Source organism: Perissodus microlepis, chromosome 19, assembly GCF_051167445.1.
Source record: "Perissodus microlepis isolate ML-2025 ecotype Zambia chromosome 19, ASM5116744v1, whole genome shotgun sequence".
In the NCBI taxonomy this organism is placed as follows: domain Eukaryota; kingdom Metazoa; phylum Chordata; class Actinopteri; order Cichliformes; family Cichlidae; genus Perissodus; species Perissodus microlepis.
In genome coordinates this window covers 1,880,253-1,894,887 of record NC_140479.1, presented here as the reverse complement: position 1 = coordinate 1,894,887, position 14,635 = coordinate 1,880,253, and the positions used below count along the sequence as shown (strand labels likewise).

General features: G+C 41.5%; 2 protein-coding genes and 1 non-coding gene across 3 annotated transcripts in view; all 3 read left to right on the top strand.

Annotated features, from left to right (window-relative positions):
• The first annotated feature begins 1,618 nt into the window (after window positions 1–1,618).
• Window positions 1,619–12,467, top strand: psma3 (proteasome 20S subunit alpha 3). The gene is made up of 11 exons (XM_084913879.1): window positions 1,619–1,750; window positions 2,652–2,734; window positions 2,940–3,063; window positions 4,180–4,281; window positions 5,549–5,622; window positions 9,925–9,997; window positions 10,105–10,170; window positions 11,076–11,122; window positions 11,336–11,403; window positions 11,748–11,812; window positions 12,297–12,467. The coding sequence occupies exons 1-11, from the start codon at window positions 1,730–1,732 to the stop codon at window positions 12,339–12,341; spliced, it is 768 nt and encodes a 255-aa protein (XP_084770005.1). The 5' UTR covers window positions 1,619–1,729; the 3' UTR covers window positions 12,342–12,467.
• On the top strand, window positions 11,510–11,589 carry LOC146365175 (small nucleolar RNA SNORD53/SNORD92). Its single transcript, XR_014798784.1, has one exon. It is a non-coding gene; the product is annotated as a small nucleolar RNA SNORD53/SNORD92 (small nucleolar RNA).
• A 2,008-nt stretch (window positions 12,468–14,475) lies between the features above and the next one.
• The window catches only part of arid4a (AT-rich interactive domain 4A), a 38,944-nt gene continuing 38,784 nt past the window's right edge, over window positions 14,476–14,635 (top strand). The window contains exon 1 of the mRNA XM_084913878.1: window positions 14,476–14,594. The gene's annotated coding sequence lies outside the window, so the exon portion shown is untranslated. The remainder of the gene's footprint in view (window positions 14,595–14,635) is intronic.

The following is a 14,635-nucleotide window of genomic DNA, read 5'->3' as shown; positions in this document are numbered from 1 at the left end:
CCCTGCGCAGGATAGGGTTACCAGAACCCCCGCCCCAGCCAGGCCCAGGTCTGGTGCTCAAGGGCGGGGGTCTGGTGGCCGAGGCTTAGTCTGGTCTTAGGCCGGCCTGGGCCCATCCTCCTGTAGCCCCACCACGCGCAGGTGGCGCCGTAGCAGTCGGTGGCAACCACGGGCCGAGAGCCTGGCAGACTAATCACCAACTATCAAAACTAGTGATTGGGACATGAAATGTCCCTACCTCACCTCCCAGCTAGATATAGTTGAGCTCACCTCAACGCACTGCTTAGGTACTGGAACCAGTCTCCTGGAGAGGGGCTGGTCTTTTCAATGACCCATGAGGAGCCACCGATCACTGTTAAGGCAAACAGAAGCTCCGCTTTTGATTAGAGTGACAAACGTCTGATAAGTGAACAAAGAATCTACAATAAATGATGAAGATCGTTAGCGTTCATTAGTTAACTAATACAAACATGTACAGACGCAGAACGAATCCATCTGTCAATCTCCCGCTCCCTTCTCCCGTCACTCCTGAGCAAGACCCCGAGATACTTAAACTCCTCCACTTGGGGCCTTCTCCAAGTCCACAAACCACATGTAGACTGCACCAGCTTGTCATAGAAATCAGTGTTACATGAACTCAGCTATTATTGCTTCAGCCCAATACAAGCCGAAAAATACAGACTTGGAATTTAGTCCAACTGCTGAACTTGCATTTGATAATTTTTCACTGAAACTCTTAATATGAGGTCCAAAGTCAAAGAGATTTGGCTGACAAAAACCAAAAGAAACTTATCAGAGCGATAGAAAGAACTTTAGGAATGGCCAAATTCCCAAACAATTCTTAAAAAGGATTTTAAAAAAAAGACCAGAGAAGACTAGAATGAATGGATGGATGACTGTAGAATTGTTTCTTTGAATAAGAAAATCCCCTTCACAGCATCTTATCTTATCTTATGGTTTACAAAAATTAGATGGTAAATAAAAATCTTCATCTGAGTTTGTTGTAATATAAGATAATCCATCCATTCATTCATTCGCTTTCCCTTTCCAGGGTCGCGGGGGGCGCTGGAGCCTATCCCAGCTGTCATAGGGCGAGAGGCGGGGTACACCCTGGACAGGTCGCCAGTCTGTCGCAGGGCCAACACACAGGGACAGACAACCATTCGCGCTCACAGTCACTCGCACATTCACACCTGGTGAATTAACCTATCCCCACAAGTTGCATGTCTTTGGACGGTGGGAGGAAGCCGGAGTACCCGGAGGGAACCCACACAAACACGGGGAGTACATGCAAACTCCACACAGAAAGACCTTGGCCTGATGGTGGAATTGAACTCAGGACCTTCTTGCTGTGCGGCAACAGTGCTAACCACCGTGCCACCGTGCTGCTATAAGATAATCTTTTGTTTAAAATTATATTTAAAACCACGTGTATTTTACACTATTTTAAATGTATTTAAAATCCTCCAGAAATGCTTATTTATTTATTTTCACTATTTCATCTATGAATCACTACAGCGCCATGCCATATCTAGCTATCATCTGTCAGACATTTATTTTTTAAATACACCTAACCGTGGTGCTTTAAAAACTATATTTAATGTAACTTAAGCTTTTATTGTAAAAGGCTGTCACCGGAAGTTTGTGTGAAACGCGTGAGGAGGCACCGGAAGAGTGGTTTGAGAGCGCTTTATGGGACCTATGCATAGAATTTACAGTCGGTATTAAAATGAGCTCTATCGGGACTGGGGTGAGTGTTTCAGTGCTTTTTGAGAAGAAGCTTTAACTTACGTACACTCGTACGTTTATGAGTCTGTCTTTAGTCCTGTTTTCCGGAAAATATTCTGCTTTTATAGTTCAAATTATGTTCATTCAGTTCAGTCTGCAGCTAGCTAGAGTGTTAGCCTGCTGAGTCACAATGAGGCCTGCTAACAGAAGCTAAACTGAAATTGAAAGTAGTTTAATTTAGTCCCGATTCAGGATTTTTTTGTCAATTTAACAATTTATAAGAATTAAAAAAGCTTTCTACTGTGGCGTTAATTATTCGATTTATCACTGTAATTACAGGAATTCACGATATTTATGTGTTTAGATGTTAGCCTCCATCAAACTGGATTCAGAATGACTCAGAATTGCGTGCCAGCTAAATTCTCTCTATGAGAAGAGTAACTTTTTATTTAGTTTATCTCTGGGGTTCATTTTATTTAACAAAGGCTTTCTAAAAAAAACAAAAACAAAACAACTTTATGTTTTTTTAAACATAAACATTTACCTTGCTACTGTCAGATAACAGGGTACCAATGAGGTGTTTGGTGCACCTGAGGTGAGAGTGAATATAAGTAGTCCAGTTCACACAAAGAATGAAATATACTTTAGTTTCCTGAATTCTACCAACACACCAAGCTAAGTCTGGGTGTATTCCTCAGAGGGTTCAGGTATACAGTCCCTGAATATATTTTGCACATGTTTACCCAAAACACAAGTTGGGCAAATGATGTGCAAATGATTTTAGACTACAAGTCAGTCATCCCTCTTTTTTAATTAATTAAAACTTTAAGGCCACATGAAAGTGTGAGTTTGATTATATACCTGTTACTAATATCAGTAGTTAGTTTAATATTGGAAGCTGCTATTTCTGTTTTGTCTTGCAGTATGACCTGTCGGCCTCAACCTTCTCTCCAGATGGTCGAGTGTTTCAGGTGGAGTATGCCATGAAGGCTGTAGAGAACAGCAGGTCAGTCTCTATGTTTTTTGAACTAAAACCAGACCCCACTGAATGTGATGTGGTGGTTAAATATGAAGAAAAAAATTGTTTTTCTACAGTGTTGATAACCAACTGACTTCTTAACCCAGAGTGCTAATGGTGCTAATAATTCTGATTAGTTTCCAGACATGTCATGATCAAATTTTCAAGTATGTCTCCATGTTGTGATGTTCAGCACAGCCATTGGAATCCGGTGTAAGGATGGGGTGGTGTTCGGGGTGGAGAAGCTAGTCCTGTCTAAACTGTACGAGGAGGGCTCCAACAAACGCATCTTTAACATCGACAGACACATTGGCATGGTAACCACACAAGCCGTCAAAAACATTTCAGGTCTATTCAGCTGTGCTACATAAATGTGTGCATCGGTGCGCAAAAAAAACTGTCTTCATGCTCATCTTTTTTTTTCTTTTTTGTTTTGGATAGTGTCAAAAGCGACATTGCCTCATAGATCAGACTAAAAAGACAACCTTTGACACAAAGTGATAAGCTTTCAGCTGTCTTGGCTAACTTGGTGTCTGCAGCACCAGCTTGATGGTTTTTGTTGTGTGAGCGAGCAGCAGCTATATCCTTGCCTCGATATCAACCTTTGTTGTAGCGTTAATTATATCACGGGACATGCGTTGCTATGACAACGACCATGCACATTAGGTGGTAATTGATTGTAATGGAAAACCCGTTGATCTGAATCGTGGCAAGCCATGTTGAGTTGATTTGAGTAGTTAGTAGTGGAAAAGGTGCTGTAGAGGGTAGGACCCAAAGTTCGCCAGCATAACATTGCCCAAAGCGTCACACTGCCTCTGCCAGCTTCCCTTTTTCCCGTAGTGTATCCTGGTGCCAGGTGTTCCCAGGGAAACCACGCACACTATCCCAGCCAGCCACGTGGTGTAAAAGAACCGTGGTCCGGTTCTGATGCTCACATGCCCATGGCCGGCACTTTGAGCAGGGGATGTGCTCAGCATGTATCAGAACCAGCATGAACTGTTTCTGCAGTTTGAGCTACAATAACTCGCTTGTTGGATTGAAACAGAGGACAGCCTTTCCAGCCCCCCTGTTCCTTCCTTGGACCAGTTGTGATAGATGGATAAATGGTGTAGCAGGAGCTCAGGAGGTGGAGCAGGTCATCTACTAATCTGAAGGTGGTTTGATCCCTAGCTGCTCCAGTCTGCGATCCAAATGATCTCTTGGATGTTGAAGATGCTGAACATACTGAAGCTTTCGATGAGATCGAAACACTGTTTCTTCTGACCCGCTCCATCCGCAGCTCACCGTCTCACTTAGAGATGTTTGTACCTGGAAATTGCAGGATATCACTTTCTGAAATGGTCACCACGTTCTGTTTGTGAAACATTTTATTTTGTGTGTTCACAGACTTATTGTGACATGAATATGTGTAAGTAAAGCTTCTCTCTCAACAGGCAGTAGCTGGCCTATTAGCTGATGCTCGCTCACTCGCTGAAGTTGCCAGAGAAGAAGCTTCTAACTTCAGATCAAACTATGGACACGACATTCCTCTGAAGGTAACGCATCAGCTTCCTGTTGTTTTTTGTTACCATTTTTTTCCTCTATGATCAGGTATTTTAATTTTGTATTGTCATTATAATAATAGTAAAATAAAGTGTTATTCATGAAATTCCAGCTGTAAAATAAATAGTAATTGTATGTTACTAATAAAACAGGATCTTTGGAATCGTAGCTTATTCAGTTTGAAAGTAAGGAAATGTAAAAGGTCACAACAGTGATGGATAAACATTTCAAATGTTACACAATAAGCCGTATTCATATTTGTCTAGTTACTTTGGTAAAGCCACAGGGAGCCACTGAAGATGGGCAAAGAGTCACATGTGGCTCTGCAGCCAAATGTCTGAAACTCCAGGTTGTACAAGAAAAAAGTTAAAAACTGCTCCTCTGCTGTATCATGTGACATGCCCATACAGCTATGTTACTAGCATGGATGCTTGGAGGAACAATGTATTTTCCATGGATGCGTTAAACAGCCGTCCCTGGAAGCTTAAAAAGTCTTTGTCAGTTCTTCTGTATTCTAATGTTCTTGTTCTGTGTTATAGCAACCACCCGAGGAAACACAAAATCAAACTTAGAAATGCTCTGCCTCCAGATTGTTGTCAAGGACATGGACTTTGCATTTGGACAAAAAAAGTTTTGTCCCCTAATAGCTACTGATCAGCTGAGCTAGGAAATCAGTGTTGAGACATCGAATCACAACAAGTAATAATCGCGTACATGAGAGAAGCATAAATGAAAGTGAAACATATGTTCACACTTCACCAGGCAACACTTCCCTCCTATTGGCTAATAAGGTGAGCCACTTTGATTTGATTGGAGCCCCAGCTTCCTGTTCTTGGCTGACAGGAGTGGCATCTGGTGTGGGCTTGTGCTGCTTTAACTCATCTGCTGTAGTTGAATGTGCTGTGCATTCAGACATGATCTTCTACATAGCTTGGTTGAAATGACCTTTTGGCATCAACGAGGTATTTTCACCCAGTGAACGTGTGTGAAACGAAGGAGCCCATTCAAATGTGCTACAAGTCTAACTTCCTCCTTTTTAAGCTGCTATTAGGGACTTTGCCTTTGCATATATGGTATCATTTGTTCTTAGTATAGTAGCAGGATTTCTTACAATGCCTCTCGTCTAAAACAGCTGGTCAATTAGTTGATCGATCATATAAAATCATTTTAGCAAATACCATGTGCTTGTTTGTTTGTGTCTGGGGCCACAGAATGGGGATCTGAATGGTTTTAACCTAATAGTATTTCCTCTCCTTGCAGCACCTCTCAGACAGAGTGGCCATGTATGTCCATGCCTATACGTTGTACAGCGCCGTGAGGCCGTTTGGCTGCAGGTGAGTTTCAGTAATTATGTTAACATTATGAAAACATGGAGCGGAGCTGCCGTCACGTTTTCTATTCCTTCAGCGTTTTCAAATAAACCCTGAGCTTCTGTCTGACTCCTCCTTCGTGTTGAGCCGGAGTCATTTTGTCTAAAAGACGGTTCAGTCTCCTCATTCACACAATCACATCAGATAGCATTAAAGTTTAGCTTGGTACCATTTATGTCACTACTCGCTCCTGAGCTTTGCTGTCATCCTACGGCTCCTGATTAAACCCTCTTACTAGAAAAGACCGCTGATGCTCCTTTTCATATTGGATTCTTCTAATGTTAGAGCCGTCATCAGTCAAACTTCATTTACAGCTCAGGTGACATAAAGTATTGTACAAATATTATAATAATAATTATCATATGTATTATTTTTAAAAATGATCCAAATGTACTACACACATCACAGCGATGACTGACTGAGGTACATACCCGGCGGGGGAGGGGGGGGAGAACTTCTGTGATATCACTTCCTGTTGACTGTCAGACTCCGGCTGTGTCCCAATTCAGGGTCTGCACGCTTGAAGTACGCGGCGCACTACGCGTACTACGTACGGTGCGTACTATAAGTACGAGAAGTGCAGAAGTGAGAGGCTTGTGAAATGGGACGGTCTAGCCTTCGTCGCGCTGTTCAGGTTGCCTAGCAACCATGATACTAACCGCGAGAAACATACAGCTTTGATTGACAGAAATGAAGGAGAAAAATGTTTTGTTGGTCATTCGTTTTTGTTCTGACATCACTTTGATCAGTTGAGTATCTGAGGCTGAGACCACAGGACTGTAAAACATGATTGTTGGGCTTCAATTCTGTACTGAACAGTCAGTTAAGATTAGTTAGTAAATATCAATTAGCTAATGTTGTTCATGAGACTAAAGTCATCTCACTTTGGTAATGTAAATATAATATGGCCAATATTATATGTATTGTCAGATTTTTATTTATATATATATATATATATATATATATATATATATATATATATATATACACACACATATTACATATTACAGCACAGCAGTGAGCTTGAACTCTGGGTCAAAGATTCACGTTGCAGTTATTTATATTTCCTGTCACCTTAAATCTTCACTCAAAGACGAGTATCTGTGACAGTGCATATATAGATGTATCATATATAAGAGACAAATGTTGTTCCGTCAGTATGTTGGTTCTAAATTTGGATCAATTCTTACATATATTTATAAAAAGCAAATGTACGAGCTGTGATAACTGTGTCTGATAGAATGAAGAGTAGACTGATATATGAAATATTCCTTTATTGGGTGAGAAAATCAGACCATGTCATAACTGCTTTAAGTCACACAGAATAGATATCAGAGCCTTAAACAGGCTGACTTCTGCTAAATGGGTCAAACTGGGCAGAAAGTCTACAAACACATAACATCCTTATAGAATATGATGTAACACTATAGATCAACTTAGCTCAGAATATATAAAGCATATAAACAATTACAGCAATATGATGCAACAAACACAGCAGCTACTGATCCAAAATACTCAAAGCTTCATAGAACTGAAACAAACATTTATTTTTAGCTCCATTCTGCTGCTGATACAGACTTTAGGTTTCTGAACATTAAACTTGTTGCTGCCTTTCATAGTGTGTAACTTGAAGGCCCTGAGTACTTTCTCCCACACTGAAAACACTGGATGATCACATTATTTGAACATTACCTAATAAGACTGATTCAGGACAGACAGTTATGTTAAACTTTCCTAGCAGTCCTTCACAAACAGGGAACAGTCTGTCTATTCTCTCCATCTGTCAGCTGCTGCTGGCTCTTCCTCCTCCTCTTCCTCACACACTGCTGAGTTTGTCCTGGTGGATCATCAGGGCTGCAAAGCCTCACAGATGATGTGCAGCAGTGGGTCCCTCAGTCTGTCCTCACTCTGGACACTTGCAGTCGTCACACATGGAAATCAAATGTGTGATAAGCTGCAGGATTCAAACACAAGTGTAACTTATAAACACATGTTCATACTTTTATTCCACAATCAGAGAGAAAGAAACAGAGAGAGAGTGCAGGACAGACAGACAGGTGACAGTCTCAGGTGTACACACTGCTACACAACAGCACCAGAGAAGGAGGATTTAGTGTTTGTGTTATTACGAGTGCTGAACAAGAAGAGTTCCCAGATGGTCCAGTGGACACATGTGTGACTGCTGTGATTAAAGCATCTTTCTTTCAGCTTAACGAGTGAACCGTCAGCTCGTTCAAACACACGTTAAAGTCCGTTTGGCTCGACACCACCGAACAGAGGCAGCAATATAACATAGCTCACATTAACAGTGCAGTGAATCCTGCTTGTGCCGTGATATTCAGGACTGCAAACCGAGCAGCATCACTGACTTTCAGCTTGTTGTGTTTGTGGATATATGACTGACTTTAATTATCCACAAAATCATCAGATATATATATATATATATATATATATATATATATATATATTGAAGTAGAGGCTTTAAAACCAAGTTAACGCTGAAAGTACAAACATCACTAATGTCACACAACTTTGCCGACATGTGGCCAACAGTAATGTTTTAATGTTCTTCGTTATTAAACATTCGCACATAAATAAGTGACATGATATTCAGTACTTACTTTTGACAGTTCACTCTTTGGCTGCTCCGCTTCTGCTGTATTTTGCCACAAAATTATCCACACCCACCGCCGCGCTATGAATTGTGGGATATATGGGACCACGAAGCGTGCACCGGACCACGCTTGATATTTGGGGAAATCGACGGCGCATGTGGAGTACACTTTGGATTGGGACAGCCGTCGTTGCGTGGCAGTGACGTACTCGCACTTAAAATGCGTACTTCAAGCGTGCAGACCCTGAATTGGGACACAGCCTCCCTTTGCTGTATTTACCTTAAACTCAGGGACACGCCCACAAATACACAACTTTCATGTGCTAAATGAAAAAACTTATTTAGGCCTGACAGATTCAAAGTTGTAATTGTTTCAAGTTCCGGTCTGTGTTCCTTTCACTGTCAAAGATCAAAGTCATGATGTGTTCAGGACCACAGCTCAGTGTTGTTCAGAGTAAACGATCAGTGTTGTCATATTAGTGTTGTGCTGTGTACAGTTAGTTGGTTACCTGTGTGGATGTGCGTGTCAATAAAAGATGAGGATTGTGACGTAGATCAGTGACAGAGAGAGCCTCTCCTTATGGAAATGTATGTTTTCCTCATTTCCATTTTCACACTTGACCTGGAATTCTTTCCCATTGTGAAGGATTCTCTCATTCTTAAGTGCATCTTTGAGAGTCGAGAGAATTTCTCCAGGCCATCAGGGTGAGGAAGCATATAGGGGGAGCAGCATATAGTTCACATACAAGCCTTTATCAAACAGTTGGAGGTCATTTAAACAGACAACTTGCTCCAGAAATGGATTTTCTTATTTTTTCCTTTGGTGTTTATTCATCTAAGTCAGGGGTCTCAAACTTAAATGATTGGTCGTCTCTTTCTGGACAGACACGTGGCAGCACCTCTGCTGTCATTGTGTTCGTATGTAAGAAAATCAAAGTGCAGACATGAGTGTACACATTAGTGTGCGACTCTGTCACTGAACTAACACAGCCAATCCCTCAGCATGTTTGTTCTCTCTGCTCATGTTGCCTTCATATTAAATCATTTAAAGAATTTATTTTAACATTGCACACAACAACAAATCTAACGCAGTTTGTCACTTCAAGGGACAAACTGCGTTAGATTTCTTCACGTCAATATACAAGCTGCAAGTGGCCCCTGGGCCACGACTTTGAGAGCCCTGGTCCAAGTTGTTCTGGTGTCTTACCTAATTTTGGATGTATGTTCCGTTGACATGTCTGCCTTCTCTTGAATATATGGATGTTCACATTGTAATGGTTAAAGCAACAAAATATCCATTTTAAAAACTCTAATGCAGTTAGGATAATCACAGGGTTACCCAAAATGGATAAAGGATTCATGTTTTATGTGGGAGGTATTTTTCTCTTTGTTGTAAACATCAGCCAACCAAAAGAAAAGACTTTCTGACATTTAAAAAAAATAAATAAAAAAATCTCAGGTCACCTCTTGAATTTGAGTTTGAATGAAGTGGACAGGAAGTTGTAGGTTGAGGAACATAATAAATGAAATGTATTGTTGTAGTTTTTATTATTTATTAGTATTATTATTAATCACGGTCCCCCTCCTTCACTCTAGGAGCACAGTAATAAATCGATGCCTTCATGTCTGTGTTCTGGTTGTTTCTCTTTCAGTTTCATCCTTGGCTCATACGACAAAGACGACGGTCCCCAGCTCTACATGGTCGACCCGTCCGGCATTTCATACGTGAGTTTGCTCTCACATCTGTATATGGTGGGAACCCAGGTAGGACCTTGGTTAAAGCAGCAGTAACAACACTGTGTGTGTCTGTGTGTGTGTGTGTTTGTGCGCAGGGTTACTGGGGATGTGCCATCGGAAAGGCAAAACAAGCTGCCAAGACTGAGATTGAAAAACTGCAGGTGAGTCTGAACCTGCAACATTCACATGAGTCCAGTTTAGTTCTGTTAGCACTCTTATTCTAGATCCAGTTCTTCATCTGTCAAATAACCACGACTTTAGCTTTCGCACTAACAAATCTTTAATAAGATAAGAAAGATTGTCTGTTAATGAAGACGTGTCACCTTAATACATGTGAGCTGGTGGCGTCAGTGTCTGTAAAGCAGCTGATCCTGACCTCACCTGTGACTCAGGTTAAAACAAAGTCAGAAGGTTCAGTTTAATAATGTTTGAGGTTCACGTAAAAACAGTTTCAAGTAGTTTCAAGATGTAATTTTGATATTGACCTTTTTAACCGCAGCCATAAAAGGCTGTTGAGGTATGTGTCGAGTGACCTCGACTTCAAGGTCAGGGTGAGAACGCCAAACAAAATCTCAAACAGGTTTGAATCCTGGTGACTGTCACTGCAAGGTCAGAGGTCAGTTTTTCTGAAATCACCTGGGATTTTCACATTTCTTCCATAGCTGCATCTACTGGGAGCTGAAGCAAAAAGAAAGAAAAAAAGTTTTTCTGGCATCTTTTTTTTTTTTTTTTTTTTTTGACACATTTTCCAACATAATTATTAAAGAAATGTCTATTTTCAACCTTTTCGTTACAATTCTGAGATCTGCATATTTTGATTGCTTTTTCTTTTAAAATGTAAAACATTTTCTGCACATACTTCACTGACATTTTAGGAATGTTTAAAGGCATTTTTACACGTTTAGTTAAAAAACATTTTCAATTACATTTCTGATATTTCTGGGACATTTGTGTTGTAAAAGAAAAAATCAGATTAATAGTTAATGAATAATATTAGTTTCCTAATCCAGATCAGTGTGTCTGATACTATCTTTGCTTGTTCCCTCTGTGTCTGTGTGTGTCTCAGATGAAGGACATGACATGCAGAGAACTGGTTAAAGAGGTCGCCAAAATGTGAGTGAGCAACTTCCAAACTCATTTTTTCTGAACTCCTGAACTGTGTCACCTGTAAGAGAGGTGTGTGCGTGCGCGCGTGTGCAGAAAATGGGAACTAAAACTCCCATGTCATGTAGTGCAGAAAAATTGCAAGTCAACTGTGTAAAGTCTAAAGTACATTGCACACGTGGTGTATCTGTATTCCTACAGTCTGTATTTTGATGTTTGCAGAATCTACATTGTTCACGATGAGGTTAAGGATAAGGCTTTTGAGCTGGAGCTCAGCTGGGTTGGAGAAGGTAAGAACCATCAGTGCTCTGCTTCTTGTCCACTCGTTTGTCTGTCTCTACTTTTAGTGTGGAGCTTCTAGATTTAACAGTGATGTCAGCTGACGCCTTCATCATGTAGGGATGATGACAATCCAGAAGGTTTCGCTCACTGGACTGAGTTCCTGTGATGTCACTGCCTCTTGGCTGTCTGACCAATCCATGAGCTGCACGCGGCCACATTAAACTAATGAGACAGACAAATAAAGAAGCATAACATGCAGAATAATGTTGAGCTTTAAGACAAGCTGGAAAAAGACTCCAAGTAATTCTTCATTAGTACTGTGGTTGCCATGGTGACATGTGTTCTCTTACAGTCACAAATGGACGACACGAGTTGGTACCCAAAGATGTCAGAGAGGAAGCAGAAAAATATGCCAAGGTGGGTGAAAATCCTTTGTAGCAGATAGAGACGATACAACACAAACAGATGTAGCCACTGTGACGCTGCTCTGATGTCACCCGTTGGCGTCTGGCCACAAACGTCTCGGACGGCTGGATCTCACAGCAGATATTAGATGTCAGACTGTGGAGGGCTTCATTTTTACCATTGTGAAAATCTAACAGTTGGAGAAGCTGCATTCTTATTAAAGCCTAAATGTGTGAGCTCTACAGTAAATGTATTCCCACACACTTGTTAGGAAGGGAGAAGGGATCCATACAGACCAAAACAGTTTTTTGTACGGTGGAGACACGCCGTGAGCTTGTACCTAATAACGTGTGAATGTGTAAGGATCGACTCTTGGAACCAGCCTTCATTTTTACGACGTTGCTATTCGTGTCTGACTTGAGTAGAGAACGTATTTCCATAGTCGTTCTACTTTCCTGTGGTGGGCACATTCAGGTGACTGCTTTTTGTGTTTCAGGATTCTCTGGAAGAAGAGGACGACTCGGATGAAGACAACATGTAAACTCATCCTCTGCTGACGGGCGCATCTGTTTCTTTTGTTGGTTTTATAGTTCATAAACTTTCACATCTGTTGTCTTGTTTTTGGTTTGAATTTCAGCTTTAAAAATAAAAGTTGAATGAAAGTTCACACTACTTTTTTTTTGGGAGAGTGTTGATAAACAGTGATTATAAATCTGTGGTGACTTGGAGAGAACCCAGAGGTTTGTACAATGTACAAAAAAACATTAGGGATGAGAAACTGTTTAAACTAAAAACTGATCTTTGTCAAAGTATTTTATCCAAACAATCTCAAAAGCACTGAAACTTTAATTCCACCTTTCAAATATACTTTTTTGCTGCAGAACAAACAGTTTTCAGTGTTTCAGTCAGCTGATTGGTTAAATAAACACAAAAAGCACCAAAGGAAAAGAAACTTGTTTGCATGCAGAGCTCCAACCACATGAATACTATTAACTAGTGGTTTTATAGTAGGTTTATACACAGTGGCGGTCCTAGCCTGTTTGGCGCCCTGGGCGAACACTCCCTCTTGCGCATCATCAAACTGTACATTTTAAATTGTTATTGATCCTTTACCCCGAGTCCTAAAGTGTATATTTATTTTCTTACTCTTCTTATATTTATTGTTTGTTTACTTGCACTACTGTAACTGGAGCCTCGTCGTCTCGTCTCTATATACTGGACTGTAGCGGAGATGACAATAAAGTTTACTTTGACTTCAGCAGCGAGCAGGTGCACCGAGGGCTCTCGCGCTCACTTTTCGTGTACAGAATTTCGAAAAAACATCGGTGCGAATTATAAGTCTGTATCATGATGTCTGGTGTTTTCGTGTTTGTTGGTTTGTTTTTATTTTGCGAGTTGATTATTAGATGCTGCTCCAGCCAGCCAGAGAATCCCCCGCCGCCCCGCCCTCTCCTCTCTGCGCTGCAAGCAGCAGGCGCACCTCGCAAACGGAGGGCGCCCGTACTCCCAGCAAATGGGCGATAGAAAACCGATCGGTGCCTGTGCCATTCCCAGTATGCGCTGGCTGACGTCGGGGCAGCATGAGTACGAGCATTTTTTTTTTTTTTGCCGAGGAACGTGATGCCGCCCCCCACCACGATGCCGCCCCGGGCAACCGCCCGTGTCGCCCGTATCTAAAACCGCTACTGTTTATACAAGACCTCCATCACAAAGAGAGGTCATTTTGAACAAAAATATTTCACTTTCTAAACTAATGAAAAATGAATGCAAAATACGATTAGCAGGTCAAATGAGATGTTTTAATGTCTTTGGGGTGTTTTTAACAATAAATAATATCAAACTGTTTCGTATTTATACGTGTTTGTTGTTTGGTAGCCTATGATTTGGTGTAGTTGGACCTATGACAGCGTCACTTTCTCTGTGACCACCACGACACGATTGTGCTGTCTTCCTGTGGCGTCGGTACGCCAAACAAACGCCTACCGTTTTGTCTTTGCAGCTCATCTATCCGGTAAAGCTGTAGAGCGTGGTTCATACAGTGACGTCTCAGATGTGGAACCAAATCACATTTAATAAAGTGTGCACTGTATGTTGTCAAGTCATGAGTTACCAGCGAATTAGGAAGGGGCAGGAGACGGCCTCTTTGATTTCCGCGTACATGTGAAAACACTGCATATAACAACAGGACACGTAAGTACGTCATAAAGCGCCTTTTCCCGGTTGTTTCGATTCGCTGTTACCGGCAATACAAAGCGGTCACAAACCAGCGCCCGGTGCTTGTGGTTATGTAAAAATCCGTATAAACTTTATATCTGACACAATCGTGCGTGTTATTTTTCTGGTCAGCCCAGTCGACAAACAAGTAGTATGAACTGTGAATTGAATATGGTGCTCAGAAATCCAGCACGGGAAGGCTTCCTGTTATATCGCTACAGACGAGGAAGACCGCTCCGCCAATAGAGACGCGCTACAGCCAGGAGCAAAGCGTGGACGGCCAATTGTGATCGCCGTGTGTATTTTTTTCTATTGAACTCGCTTCTGATTACACCACTGGCCAGCAGGTGCCGTCATTTCCCTAGTGGCGCCGCGTTTGTATCAGCCCATAGCGATACCGCGTGAAGACTGTCCTATTGAAAATGAGAAATCGATCCACCAATCAAATTTCTGTGTTGCGACCACTGCTGTCACCACAGCCAATCGTGTTCTCAGGAAACGGAGCTTGAGGCTCAACAGCTTGTTGTTCGTATATTGCTTTGCAGCCCGAGCGAGAGGGGAAGCTGCTGTGTCCGTGAATGTAAGTATAAAACCTTCATATTTTGCCTAGAACAAAGCTAA